The 15,074-nt window shown below is 37.5% G+C and overlaps 1 protein-coding gene across 2 annotated transcripts in view; it reads right to left on the minus strand.

Annotated features, from left to right (window-relative positions):
- Positions 1 to 402: 402 nt before the first annotated feature.
- The window catches only part of CDH18 (cadherin 18), a gene marked incomplete at both ends in the record, with an annotated part of 199,368 nt that continues 184,696 nt past the window's right edge, over positions 403 to 15,074 (minus strand). Inside the window, 2 exons of one of the 2 annotated variants that reach the window (XM_084281808.1) lie at positions 403 to 893; positions 2,496 to 2,747. In XM_084281808.1, the coding sequence (XP_084137934.1) occupies positions 403 to 893; positions 2,496 to 2,747 (743 nt within the window). Of the gene's footprint in view, positions 906 to 2,495; positions 2,748 to 15,074 lie in introns of both variants that reach the window. The other variant, XM_084281807.1, reaches the window with a different exon arrangement.

The following is a 15,074-nucleotide window of genomic DNA, read 5'->3' on the forward strand; positions in this document are numbered from 1 at the left end:
GATCACAAGGGCTAGAGCACAGCTAGAAATGCAACATCAAAACCACCTGCAAGAAATTCACTCTTCCATCAGCTATCTTCCTATACAGGCATGACCATAACTTACTATAGCTTGGAGATGTTAAGCGTATTGCAATGAAAGTGTCATTGCTTGGCTTTACTTTAGGTACTGTATGGTACCACAGACTTTATTGAGCAATTAAAAAATATACACAAGGGACAATAGCTTCTTTTTTCTGTATTTTTCAAATTTGACTTTCTTCCAATTGGAGAACCCAGTTTCAAATATGAAAAGGGCACTTGTTCTACAGTAACTGTGTACAACTTGCTCAGTTCCAAGTACTGTATTCATTTGTTGTTACTGTTGCTGTCGTTCTATCTCCAGTTGTTCTGGGAATTACAACTAAGTTGTTCTTTCTGATTCTATTTCCCCATAGAGTTCAGCTAGCTTCTTGAACTCAGGCCCCCAGTCACCAAGGTAATTATAATCCTGGTCAGAGTGTGTTGTGACTGAATCCAGAGAGCTGATAGATCCAGCTTCGGATCTATGACCCTCATAGGCATATGTCTGCAGGGAGTCGTACGGGGGCACACTGGGGTCCAAATCAGCCTCTGCCAGTCTTTGTTTAATGAACTCCTGAACATCTACACTGTCAAGGCTTGAAGAGGGATGGTGCCTGGGCGCAGGCTTCACGTCAGGACGAACATCCCTCCGATATTTTAGTTCCTCAGCAGCTGATGGATTACGCAGTGCTGTGATGTCAAACGCTTCTGTGTCTTCTTCCCCACCGCCCTCATCATCATATGTCACAACATTTTCTCGGACATCTTCTTCTGAAATGATCAAGGGCTCCTTCTTGCTACGTCTTAGGGTGATGAAAAGGACCACAATTGCTAAAGAGAAAACTGCAGATATTAGATTAGGTTTAAGGTTTACATTCAAAGTAAGTAGATATATGCTACAGAAATAGCACATACTAAGTCATGAATACAGAGTTGTAATCCTTTCAGGCTAATATTTGCATTCTGATATTATTATGCTGGCCTTGAACTGGAGTATCATTACATCAGGCACATGTTCAATTTGGAAAAGAGCCTACTTATAGTCCTAAGTGAGCACTACCTTTGAGGTATAATGTGTTTGTTACATGAAGATAGATTACTGCATGCCTGGAAATGACCCATGAAATCTATACAGCTGTTTTTTGACATAGCAACCTGCCAAAGCGTAACAGGTAGACAACAGACAACCAAGGGGAAAGTTAATAGTGTTATTGTAAAATTACAAACTTCCAATACAGCTTGGTCTTCCAAAGGGCCAGTAAAGAGCATTCTTCTAGTGTGTATTTGCTCTGTGGGAATTGCTAGTGTTTTTTGAGCCAATAATGAATTCCACTGGTTAGATTATTAGGGATTTCATAAAGAACACAAAAGGGGATAACACCCTTCAGTAAATGAGAAATGAGTAACTAAGGCTGACATTTTTCAGAAGCATTGTTAAGGGCTTTCAGAGCTTCATGAAGACCAATATCCAACATAGTTATCTAATTAAAATGTATAAGCTTTATTTTTTCTCTTATGAATGTTCAATCTTTTATGATAAAATACAAGATTTAAAACTAATTGTGTTAATATACATTTTAAAACACTTTTTTGATAAAGAAGCTCTGAAGTAAGCTGTGATGAAAGTTGTCTATAGAAAATGTAGAGCATTCAGAAAAAAATCCTCAAAATCTCCTATGTGAGTCACAGTGCAACTCACATTATTTCTTTCCATCTCTATTAGAATGTAGAAAGGCACATGAATAGTACAGGAATATATACCTAGCAAGTTGTCCCTCTGCCACAATAAATAAATAGGTAAATAAATAAATAAATAAAAGAACATTAACTAATGGGTAACATTCAAATTGACTGGGGGGGGAGGGAGGGAGGGAGGGAGGAAGAAAGAAAAAAAAAGTGGAAAGAAAATGCACTTGCAAGGTCATTTATCTAATGGAGTCATCACGTTGTCTCATATGTCCCTTGCCCCTGTGGATTATGCTGTACATTGCTATCAGCTTATCCCACAAAGGTAATTAAGAAATGGCTTTTGTATGGTGCTAATGGTGCTTCCTACAGTGTAATGCATTTCAAAAAGCTTTCCTCATCTCTCTTCTATAATTTTTCACACTGTTCGAGACATGGAATTAGAGTCAATGGCTTTTTGAAATCTTTCCAAATTACAGAAAAAATTATCTGCAGTGCTAATTACTTGATAACCTCTGAAAAACTATTTCTAGTGGATTCCAGGTATTCAATAATGTACTTTAAAGGCATTTTTTCCTATGCATTTTAGCTAAACCTTTCCCCCCTAATCACAGCTATATGTTTCTAATTACCTTCTACTACTAAGCAGCTTCAGGATCAAAAACATATCACATTAAAAATTTCTGCCCTGTCTCATTCAGACAACCAGTGGAAGGATGGCAGTACTTAATATTGAAAATGACTTACCAAGAAGAATGACAACACAGAGCAGGATTGCAATTAAAGCTCCTGTGCTCAACCCAGCAGAGGAGAGAAAAGCTTCAGCATGGCAAGTTCTCACTCGTCCATCTCTCTCACAAGCACAAACCCTAATTGTGAGAGTACTGCTGCTACTGAGAGGGGGCACTCCACCATCAGAAATCAAAACCAGGAGGTAATAGATATCTTGAGTAGTTCGACTGTACTTCCTTCTTCTTGTCAGTATACTGGCTGTGTTATCTACGGTATCAAAAGAAAAACAGAATATCATCTTAATGAAGCAAAAAAGAAATATGTTATTAATTGTTTGTTTCCTATCCAGTACAACTATTGGGCACAATCCTAATCTGTGAAAATGCATGATCTAGATTTAAAGTTATTGGGAAGCATTTCTGGCCAATGGAAGGTTAAGAAGAGACAGGGCAAAGTAACTAGAATTGCATAAATAAGATTATTTATGCTCATGTCTGAGAGTCTAAGTGAACTTTGGCAAACATTTTGGGCCCAGTTTCCAAGTGTTTTAATCCTATGTTATGCTGTGTATGGACACCTGTAAATGTGAATACCTGGAAATCTAAGAATATCTGTTGTGGAATTCATCAACAAAAAGTCATTTTGATTCTCAAATTAATGTTAAAATGTCTTTAATAAAAGTTAAATTAAAACTTTCACATTTTGCTGTTTGTGATCAATTTTATAGATCACCCGAGCTTTCAGAAAATATTTGAAAGGACTCATGCTGTAGGGAGGTCAAGATGAAGATGTAGTTATGGAAGGAAAGATGAGGGAGAAGGGGAGGGAGCGGGAGAAGGAATGGGGAAGGGAAAGAAAGAGAGCAGATACTAGTTGTTCTACACCAGTAAAGGTCTAAGGTAGGTAAGGAAAGGTGACAGAAAGTGATGCAACATTTTGTCACCATTATGTTACCTACAGATCCATCTGACATATATTACAGTCAATGAGAATACTAATGCTACTACACACACACTGCAAGAGTATTTATGGGCACTAATTGGGATGGCAAACTGCCACACATGTCCCTTCAAGTCCAAGAAATTTAGGGGCATAAAGGGAGTGTAGAGGAAGAAATGCTATGATAATATATTTACATCATAATTTCATATGTTTAAAATTCCATTTCAGTTTGTTGCTGCCACTTTAAAAGTACAGGCCCTTGAATAAGAGCCCACAGATACACCAAGCAAAACTGGAGACCACGAGAAATTGAAGACAAGAGGAGTTGCTGAAAGAAATCAGGACCAAGAAGATGAGAGGTTGGAAGAGAAGAGCTCTCCTCTCATGATGCTTGCACATGACTAACAGTCACAGATCCCCAGTGGTGGGTTTGTGGGTTTGGAATTTGTTAAAAAACAACACAAAGGTGATAGTGCAAAAATGTGTCTGCTGGATTTTCCTTCCTATTCCTACATATATGTATATATATATATATTTTTTTTTTTCTTACTACTGTAGCTACAGTACTATTCACCAGGTGACTATCCTTCATGCCACAACTTCTGTCAAATTCTGTCTCAAATTTTAAACCATTAATTTTATTCAATTGTCTCTACATTTCGCTTTTGTGTATTACCCAATAGGGGTGTACTGATCAAAACAGATAGTGTAGCCCCCCAGAATAATATCATAATATATTTGGTAAGCGGTTTCGCATGAGAAAAATATCTGAGGTAGGGATTGCCTAAGGTCACAAAGGAACCGTGCCACTGAGCCAAAAACTGGGCATGAGGTCATGCTGCATTGAAGTTGATTAGCTTTCTTCTCCATCCTCCCTGCTTATCTTCTTGGAAATCTCCAGTCTGAGTTTGTTACTAATTCATTAAGTTCTGTTCTTCTCCTTTGCAGTGGGTGCAAAATCTGATTTCTATTAATTTATTTATTTTCAGTAGGCCTTCAAGTCCTCTTCAACTTTGTCATGTCACTTTTGAGGACTAAATTCTGAGATTCATGCCAACCTCCTCTTTACAGGCATGACACCAGCCATATATAATGTCATTTATATTCATTCTATTTACAAAACCCTTTTAAAGGCACAGTGGCACAAAAAGATAATTTTGTCATCTGAAACATCTGACACAGAGCAAGATAATCACATTACGAAAATGTTATTTCTACAGATAAAATACTTTTGGTACACACGTATTCCAAAGTAAAAGTGTTTTCAATAGTCCGTAGAAGAACTCCAACACAGAGTTGATGAAAAGATATCTATTAAGTCAGGGTTTTCATTTGACATAGGGTTGTGGAAATGATTCCTGTATACCTAAACCATATGATATGTAGAAATATTTATCTTTTCTTATAAACATTCTATTAAATTTTAACTCTTCTCTTCTCTTGCTTAATCTGGGTCTTTATAACCTCATAAAACATACCATGGTATATCCACTAATGCTTAAATTTCTCATCATATTATTGTTAAGAAATAAATTATTTCCAGATTATTCAGCACCTAAACTAGGAAGGAAATTGTTTTATAATGGAGTCAAATGACTGAAGAAATTAAGCCTGATAACACAAATTCAGATTGCATTTATTTTGTAAAGAAAATTCTTCCCTAAAGCAGAGTAGCCTTAAGGCCATGATTACAGACTGTGGTTACCCATTTTAGTCTTACTAGGCTTTGCTGATCTAATTCTAAAATATATGGAAAAGTCCTAAGTCTAACTTAACAAAATTGAAACAGCTTGTTCTTTGATACACATATGATCTAATTAAATGCAGTACCTGAACAATCTCAGTAGATGTATTTTAAATACTCCTAAAACAAACTCATAACCTTACAGACCACAGACTGCAAACAGGTAGGTTGTCTGCATGGCTTTTAATTTTTTGGCACATATATTGGTAAAGTTAAGGGGGCAAAGTAAGACACTGTTTTATCTTTCTGCTACTTAATATTGCATTAAAAATAAATAAATAAATAAACTCTTGCTTTTTTATATCTTTCCTATTTTCCCATTCACTCTATTTTTTAATGCTAGACTGTCAGTCCCAACTTCCCCAATACTGCTGGAGGACATTGACAAAAATCTTCAAGGGTTCAAACAGGGAAACCACCACAGAATACAAAATGACCTTTAGTTGGTCTGTCTGTCAGCTGCTCAAGCAGGTTGAGCTCCAGAAAAAGACCAAGAGCAGAAATAAACACATATATTTGTGACTAGAACAGAATTTAAAATTAATACATATTTTGCATAAAAATAAATTAATGTTCTCATTATACACACTAGGTGATGACTGCTGCTTCTGTTTTTCTATATTCAGAAAGAAACTCTTCATCATCTCCCCCATACACATTAAAAACTCTGGTGACTTTCTGGTTGTTCAGCATCCAATTTATAATTCCTTCCCTCTCTTGAAATGCACCTTGTAACAGCTTATTAGCAGAGCTTCTATCTACAGTTTCTCTTTTCATCTCCTGAACTCGCAGGCTGTTAAACAAAACAAGGGTGGGGAGTGAGTGTGATCCCAGGAACACTAATCACTCAAACTGCTAAATTTTAGCACTCTCCCTGGTATGCTGTTGGTCTGGGCCAGCTAGGACTCTCACATAAAACCCAGCCACAGCCTGAGGTAACAGCACATACCAGTGACCCTACCAGCAAGCAGTGTGGACAAGCATGCACAAGTTTACTCCTCCCACTTTACACAGTGCTTCAGTGTTATTCCAACAGTCTGCAGGTCCTTAAACATCCCTAAACAGCCTTGTGCTACACTCTGTACCACATAACTTCCTTTCATGCTATGGTAATACCACTACTCTGTCAGGCTGCAATTACAGCTTTCATAATATTTCATGAACTCAGACAAGAAAAAAACATAGTAATAAAGTCTAAGATCCATTGGTTACCGCTCGGGGTCCAGAGGAGGTACAAGGCCAACTGCTATATAACATTCACAGACAGCCTGTGTTATTAAGTTTCTTTGCAAGAGAATGGGACCAGTCCTGGTTTTCGTTTGGGGTTGTTCTTTGTTTTCCCCCTCAGCACCAATACTGCCACAATAAGCTAAAGTCTGAGTGGTCACCTAGAAATCCCACTGAAGTCATTAGTGAGGTGCAACACTCCCACATGGGACAGGTGGGATAATAAGGACACACTTATCAGCAAGAAGAGAAAGCAATTTCAAAGAAGTGACAGTTCTAAGGGAATTGTAATTCAAGTTACAACAAACGAGAAGATGACAATCACACAACAAAGTTATCCAGAAATAACACCTCAAAAACCTACGGATATGTTCAAGGACTCAGCTTGAAATGCAATTCCCTATTGGTAATAATTGACACTGTATCCATGAGCTAAGCATTAATATTAACATCTGTCATGTCTTTCATCTCAGAAGAAAAAATTCTCAGATCTTATTCTGCTAACTCCATAAGGTGACAGCAAGTGTTACTACCAATAATAACAGTCCTTCATTTCTACTTCAGACTCTACATTATTTCCATTAGTGCCTGTCCATTAGTGAACAGAAGTGTCTGGGGCACTTCTGTTCATCTACCCTGTCTGCATAAGTACGAAAATGAATGTGGGACCAGATGATCTTGGAGGTCTTTTCCAACCTAAATGACTGTGATTCTATGAAATCCTACAAAATTTTGCACATGCAAATCTTCCTGTGCTTATATCCAAAGAAGACCCGAGTATTAAAATCTGAGCAGGAAAGTGTGACCTCCTCTTTTCCTCCTTCTGGCATAAATCTGTAAAAGAGTGAGGGATCCAGTGAGGAATCCAGTGAGGGATCCAGTATCATCACACAGGTAGAGAAGCAATGATGAAAATGCAGGCTGAAAAGAAAAACATAATTGACCTAATATAACAAAATAATATTGAGGATTCGTGAGCAGGAGAAGTTTAAGTTTAAAATAATTAAAAAAAAAAAAAAAAAAAAAAGGTTTAAAATAAAAAAAAAAAAGCTTTGTTTATAATGATTTAAATTTTTAAACAGAAATTGACAAACTGCAGTACCAACTGTATCCTGTTTCCATCTTTTAATTAAATTGTTTACATTCTGTATCAAAAACTACTGGAGGACCCACTGAGAAGGAAGTTTTTACAAGCAGGAGCAGCTTTTACAAGAAGGGTTTTGGCATGAAACAAAAAAATCCCACAAACTGTAAAAGCTAAAGGCAGCCAAGTATGAAGACAGATGCTGATGACCTAGGAAAGAGTTTACCAAGGGAAATAAAAAAAAAAATATTAAAAAATAAAAATACTATGTTACAACAAGAAAGCTAGTTTGAAAGAGAGGAGAGGGGATCATGGACTAAGAAAGTCCTCTGATACCTGAAAATAGATACAGGAGACACTCAAGGAACACGAGTGTATAGGATAGCAGCAGTAGCACTAGGATGCTGCGAACTGCAGATCTGATTCTTCCAAGCCTGGAAGGAAAATCTTTTTTCTCTACAGATTTAGACTGTGAACTTCACCCCTGAGAAGTATGGTATGAACCTAGGCTTGCTGGAGATGAAAGGATTGGTTGCTAAGGGAAAATTAATGACAACATAGGGAAAGAAAGATTCATCTGCTTCCCTGTGATGCACGTTGCTCCAGTTCATGACCATTAAACCTTCTCATATTTGGGCTGTGCTTTGCACACACAGCAAGTTAGAACATAAGAACATCCTCTCAAGTGGGCTTGAGGTTACAGATGGGAAATTCTGCATGGCTGTAATGCAGCTCTTCACACTCTGAAGATGTGGCAGTTTGTTAAGCCAGACTGTGTGCTGCATGCCAGGCTGTTATCACATTCCTCTTCCTATCACCTCTGCCTTTTCATATTGAGCTTCTGAACTCAGAAGAGACAGGAAGGCATAGTAAAATCAAAGAAGCTGAGATACAATGATAACACCAAGGAAGGTGACTACTGGAGCACTTCGGAGAATACTAATTTATTTATTATTCACAATTTGAGAATTCCTTTGACACATTATAAATTACAGGCAGGCACAAGAGATATGGGAAAGAATGAGTAAAAACCTTTTTATAGCTTAAGGCATGCTTTAATTTTCAGCTCTGCTTATATCAACAGTTCAACTTTTATAAATTTTCTGAGACATCATAATTAATTAAAAACAAAAGAAAATATATTAGAATGAGTAGAATTTCTAAAGTGAGATCAGTCAATTGTTTATGCAGTACTGTACTGGTAGGCATTTCTGTTTAATTTCTTTACTGTTGACTCTTGGAAATATTTTTTTTTTTCTTTTGTGTTGGTTTAAAGCTACTGCCAATGGGCTTCCTTTCTCATTCAGTGAAAGCAACTTAGCAGACATTTGGGGCCTGAAACATAGTTATTTGCTTTTGAGTTGGTTTGTGAAACACCAAGAAATAGCAGCACTGAACGTGTACACTATGCACTAAACTACCTATCTGGTCAATCTTAGATCCAACTTAATTAATCATAAAAGGATCAAAGATGTTCACAGGTCTGAGGAAGAATTCCCTTTTTACTTTCATATATCGTTTCTGTGATAATTCCTGTTCAGGCTGGCATTCAACCTGTTTGTAGTGACACATGTTCTGTGGTTTGTGTTTACTGATACCATGTGTAATGCTAATTTTGCACTTTCTCAGACATCATTCCTCTTCCGCATAACTGTCCTACAGTTACAATTTCTCTTCTTTACAGGAGTATATTTAATTGAAAGGCAGTAGGAAGTTGCAATACTGAAGAATCAGAGAGAGTATGCCACATCTTTGATGTGAACAAAGGCAGGAACTACACAGATATTTCCCATGTAAATCAGGTTGAAAAGGGTGGGGTTCAACATGGCATTCTTTAATGCCACTTCAGATGCTCTGGAGAAACTAAGACATGGAGTGAAGATAAGGTAACTAGCATGCTTATTTGCAACTTAAAAGCCCTAAAGTCAGTTCACTGCCCTGCCACAGACTTCTTGTGTGATATGGTTGAGATAAGAATTTTGTACATATCACGGAAGAGAGAGGAACAGAAAATTCTGCAGGGGAATTCATGCTGGCATGGGATGAACTGCTCTCTGGAAGTTGCCCTCTTCATAAATAACAGTCATGCCAGGTAATGTTTTTTGGACTCAGTTTTGAACTCCAACATGGGAAAAATGCTAATTTGAACCATAGGCATAAGTAGATGAACACATCAGAAATTTCATTTTATACAGATGTTGTTGGGCTCAGCATGATCTAGATTTTAAACAAAAGCAGGCCTCCACATATGTAGATTTTACAATATCTTGTGACCACAACATTAACAAAAAGGAATCTCCAAAAGGACGGTGTTAGAAAATCAGCCTGCCTTTTTTCAGCTCCCAAACATTCCCCATCAATGGGCAATTTTCAAAAAAACAAATCTTTGAGAAGCAGAAGGGAAAAATAAAACTGTAAATATTTTTGTGAAATGAAAGAAAAGAAGAACAAATCCTAAGCATTCTCTAGTGAGATGCTTTTCCCTGAAAGTAAGGTAAATTTTGTCTACTTTCAGAAGTCAGCAGTTGCAATTTCCAAAGATACAAGAATGTACAAATCTTATTGGCAGTGTTGGGTGAATTTGTACAATCACTGCACAAATACTTACTGTCCAAGAAATTTACAAGACCCATTGAAGCATCTATTACAGACTATATATCTTGGGAAAAAAAAAAAAAAAAAAGAAAAACCAGCAAAACATTGCCATATTGTGCATAAAATTCATAAATGTTCTCTTGAACCTAAGTGATCTGTTCTCTGGGTTTTCATTCTTCTTCCAGATCCCTGAAAAGTGTGGTGTAACTTCTGCAAGCGGTCTCAACTAGGTAACAAAATAGACAAAGAGGAATAATATGTATTATAAATCCAGACAGTGAAAGAAACTATGCATATGCATGTGTCTATATATTAACGGATAGGGTTATAATAACAGTTAAATATGCTCACATGCATTTTTCCATCAAACTAATGAATTTTGAAAAATATATCAAATATACTTTGACCATCTGGAAAAAAAATACAAATTTTCAAGGACAAAAAAAGTGTAATTTTAAAATTCAGTGCTTCAGAAGAATGCCTTCCAGAGGGTCCCTGACAAGTATGAAAGGTGCCCTGTGAGAATCTCAAGAAGTTCAACGAGGCCAAGTGTAGGGTCCTGCACTTGACCTGGGACAATCCTAAGCACAAATACAGGATGGTTAGAGAATGGATTGAGAGCAGCCTGAGGAGAAGGACCTCAGGGCGGTGGTTGATGAGAAGTTTGACATGAGCTGGCAATGTGAGTTTGCAGCCCAGAAAGCTAGCTGTATCCTGGGCTGCATCAAAAGAAGAGTGGCCAGAAGCTTAAGGGAGGTGATTCTTCCCCTCCACTCTGCTCTTGTGAGACCCCACCTGGAGCCCTTTGTTCAGCTCTGGGGCCCCCATGGACCTGGACCAATTGGAACAAGTCATATGAGGGCCACAAAGATGACTAAGTGGCTAGAGCTCCTCTCCTATGAAGACAGGCTGAGGGAGTTGGGGTTGTTCAGCCTGGAGAAGAGAAAGCTCTGGGGAGACCTTATAGCAGTCTTCCAGTACCTAAAGAGGGCCTACAGAAAAGCTGGGGAGGGACTCTTTATTAGGGAGTGGAATGATAGGACAAGGGGGAATGCCTTTAAACTAAAAGAGGGTAGATTTAGATTAGATTTTAGGAGGAAATTCTTCACTCAGAGAGTGGTGAGGCATTGGATCAGGTTACCAAGGCAAGCTGTGGATGCCCCATCCCTGGAGGTGTTCAAGGCCAGGTTGGATGGGGCCTTGAGCAACCCGGTCTAGTGGGAGGTGTCCCTGCCCATGGCAGGGGGGTTGGAACCGGGTGATTGTTAAGATCCCTTGCAATCCAAAGCACTCCATGAAGCTATGAACCAGCTCTGAAGGGGCTCTTTCATCTTTCTAACAATTCTTCATCAGAAGTTACTTTTAGTCTCATAGTGCCCAGGCAAATCTTAAATGGGACATCCAGTAGCAGATTTTACTGATTAGGCAAAAACTGTATATTTAAGGCCTTACACACAAATGAAAAGGATCTCAAAGTTATCTGTGAGAACATCCTCGAAAACACAAAGAAGTCTAGTAGTATCTTGTATACTAGTATCTTGGATACTAGTCTTGTAGTAACCAAACTGTAATAAAAATACCTCAAAATTGAATAAGTATTTAGCTGTTAAGATTTTTAAACAAATTACAACACTTTCCTGGACCTAATAAATTTTAAACAGACCCATTTTCATTAAAAAGCTATCATAAGTACAATTCACAAACAGACAAAAAGTCATATTCCCTGGGTTTGTTTTCTAAAATTACAAACTCCAGGAAATGATTACAACCTAATGCATTTTCTTTGTATAGCAAAGAAATTTTATTACTGCTCTTGTTTTGTCTTGTTTACATGTGTATGGATACTGAATCATTTTGCTGTCTGTCTGTCGTGGTTTAACCCAGTTGGCAGCTAAACACCACACAGCCATTCGCTCACCTTCCCCCCTCCCTCTATGGGATGGGGGAGAGAAATGGGGAAGTGAAGCCTGTGAGTTGAGATAAAGACAGTTTGTTAAGACAGGATATTATTATTATTATTATTATTATTATTATTATTATTATTATTAATAATAATAATAATAATAATAATAATAATAATATGTACAAAACAAGTGATGAACAATGCAATTGCTCACCACCCGCTAACTGATGTCCAGACCAACCCCGAGCAGTCCAGCCCCCCTCCCCCGGCTAGCCACCCATTCAGCATGACGTCAGATGGTATGGAATACCCCTTTGGCTAGTTTGGGTCAGCTGTCCTGGGTCTGTCCCCCTCCCAGCTCTTCCTCCCCTCCCAGACTGCCCATTGGCTGAACAGAGCAAGAAGCTGAAACGTCCTTGCCTTGGTGTAAGCACTGCTCTGCCACAATTAAAACATCAGCCTGATATCAGCACTCTTCTTATCCTAAGCCAAAACATAACATTCTACCAGCTACTAGGAAGAAAATTAACTCTTTCCTAACTGAAACCAGGACACTGTCCTCTTGTTCATACTCTTAAACTTTTACTCTCTCTGAATACTACTTTGTCAGTACATAAAAAAATTCACCCAGCATCAAAGAAGGTACTGTAACATAAGATATTTAGTGTTATATTTTGTCTTTTCCTTTTTTTTTTCCTTTAAAATGAAAATCATAAAGTACAACAATATCCAGAAGGTAATCCAACCAATTCTTAGGTCCAGCTACACTGCATATTTGTTAAAGTCCTGTATTCTCCCCTAACGGTTTTAAGCTCTGTATTTTGAGGGTGCGTACTCAAGGGTTGTAGCTTTAACGTTGTATTTTACTGAGTAAAGGCACAAGCTCAGGCTCAAGAGATATAAGCTTAAGTGGTCATACAATCAATTGTATGGACTGACAGCTATTTCCTCTACTGAAGACATGGAACATTTGACCTGAATCATAAACATGTTGGGACTGAATATTGCTATAGTATATGCAGATATGTAGGGACAAATTATGAAACCTTATGCTTGCATAACACTTCTAGATTTCAGTGAAAGTGCATGGATATGTGTTAAAATTTAAGGATCCAATTCACTATTGTAGAGTTTTTTGATGTTGCAGCTCTATTGATAATACAGTATTGGAACATTCATGAAATAGAGCACTGGGGCTCAAAGTCAGGGCAGAATTCTGCTGTTCAGCATTATGAAAGCAAGGAAAGAAAATGTCCACTGAGATTTTTGTGAAATAAATCCTTTGTCCTGAAGAAATAAAAGGAGAGGGTTACTTGATCCAAAGACAACTGCAGGAGGAATATAGCTTTGCAGTGACTGATACAGCTATCACTGACTACCACTTTCAATCTGACATTGAGCTTTTGTTTTTTAGCATTTTGCAAAACACTAGTGAAAATTCTCTTAAGGCAATTATTGATTTTTTTTTCTATTTCTATGTAAGCTAAACACCATAACAAAACATAACTAAAAATTCTACCAGAATCTCAGCCATTATTGGATTATTAAATCCAGAAATACAAATAGCAGCTAGCATGCCTTAGGAACATTCTGATCCATTTTAACAGATGATACTCAACAACAAAATTTTTCAAAAGTGTGAACTTGTCACAGACATAAGAAATACCTCTTTTGCCCACCATCTCTCAGCCATTTCCTAGAATACATATTAACAGAAATTCAATTTCTGAATAGGGATAGATGATAAATACGAAAGTTGTAAGTGGGACATAACCAGATATTGTGAATGTACTTTGTGTTTCACTTGTATTGTACAAATAGCTTGCATCACAAAAAAGATCCTCCTAAATAGCAGTGTCTATGCAACAGAATCAAAAGGTCATATGCTGAATAAAATTAGGCCAGTGTTTTAGTTTTTAAGTTTTCTGGGTACTTACTGTTAAATTTCATGTTATGATTTAAGCTAAAACGTCTTTGAATTAAGTACATGGGCAAATTGGAAAACATTTCTGGAGTTTCTGAGTTTCTGTTTGTGTAGTAGTTTTATGCAAGATGTTAAAGGAAATTCATGCTTAGTTGTTTTTTGGTTTTTTTTTTTTTTTGTATCTCATTAGGTGAAAGAAAGACATAATGACAATAGGTCTTTGTCTTAAAGACCACCTTTCGTCCACTTTCTTCCCCCACTGCACACTGCCAAAACGAAATTAGGATGCTCCACACATTGCCTGCAGCTGTTGGTGATAAAGCCAGGGTTCACTTCCCTTGGGCAAATAAAAAGAAAGCATCAATTACTTACTCCTGCATGCTTACATCCAAAGCATAGCACTACCACATTGGAGATTTATGAAAAATTCTCACCCTTTTACAAATCTGTAGAGATAAATAACCTATTGTTGTGGTTTTACCCGGCCAGCAGTTAAACACCACACAGCCCTCCCTCCTCCCTCCCTCTCTGCAATGGGGGAGAGAAATGGGAAAGTGAAGCCCGTGGGTTGAGATAAAGACAGTTTATTAAGACAGGAAATAAGAATAAGAATAAGAATAAGAATAAGAATAAGAATAAGAATAAGAATAAGAATAAGAATAAGAATAAGAATAAGAATAAGAATAAGAATAAGAATAAGAATAAGAATAAGAATAAGAATAAGAAAATAAGAATGTGTATGAAACAAGTGATGCACAATGCAGCCCGACCCCCCATCCTGGCTAGCCACCCCTATATACATACATACATACATACATCTGACATGATGTCAGATGGTATGGAATACCCCTTTGGCTAGTTTGGGTCAGCTGTCCTGGGTCTGTCCCGTCCCAGCTCTTGCTGCACCCCTAGCCTGCCCGCTGGCAGGGCAGAGCAAGAAGCTGAAAAGTCCTTGGCTTAGTGTAAGCACTGTTCTGCAACAATTAAAACAGTTTTCAACACCCTTTTCATCCTAATCCTAGCACCCTACCAGCTACTAGGAGGAAAATTAACTCTATCCTAACTAAAACCAGGACACCTATATTGTCATGCAGTCCTTAAAGCACAACACAGCCTTTTTCTAATGGTAATGATTAGACATAATAATATAGATTCCAATTAAACATGTTCAAAAA

This window comes from Netta rufina (assembly GCF_964035555.1).
Source record: "Netta rufina genome assembly, chromosome: 2".
Lineage (NCBI taxonomy): Eukaryota > Metazoa > Chordata > Aves > Anseriformes > Anatidae > Netta > Netta rufina.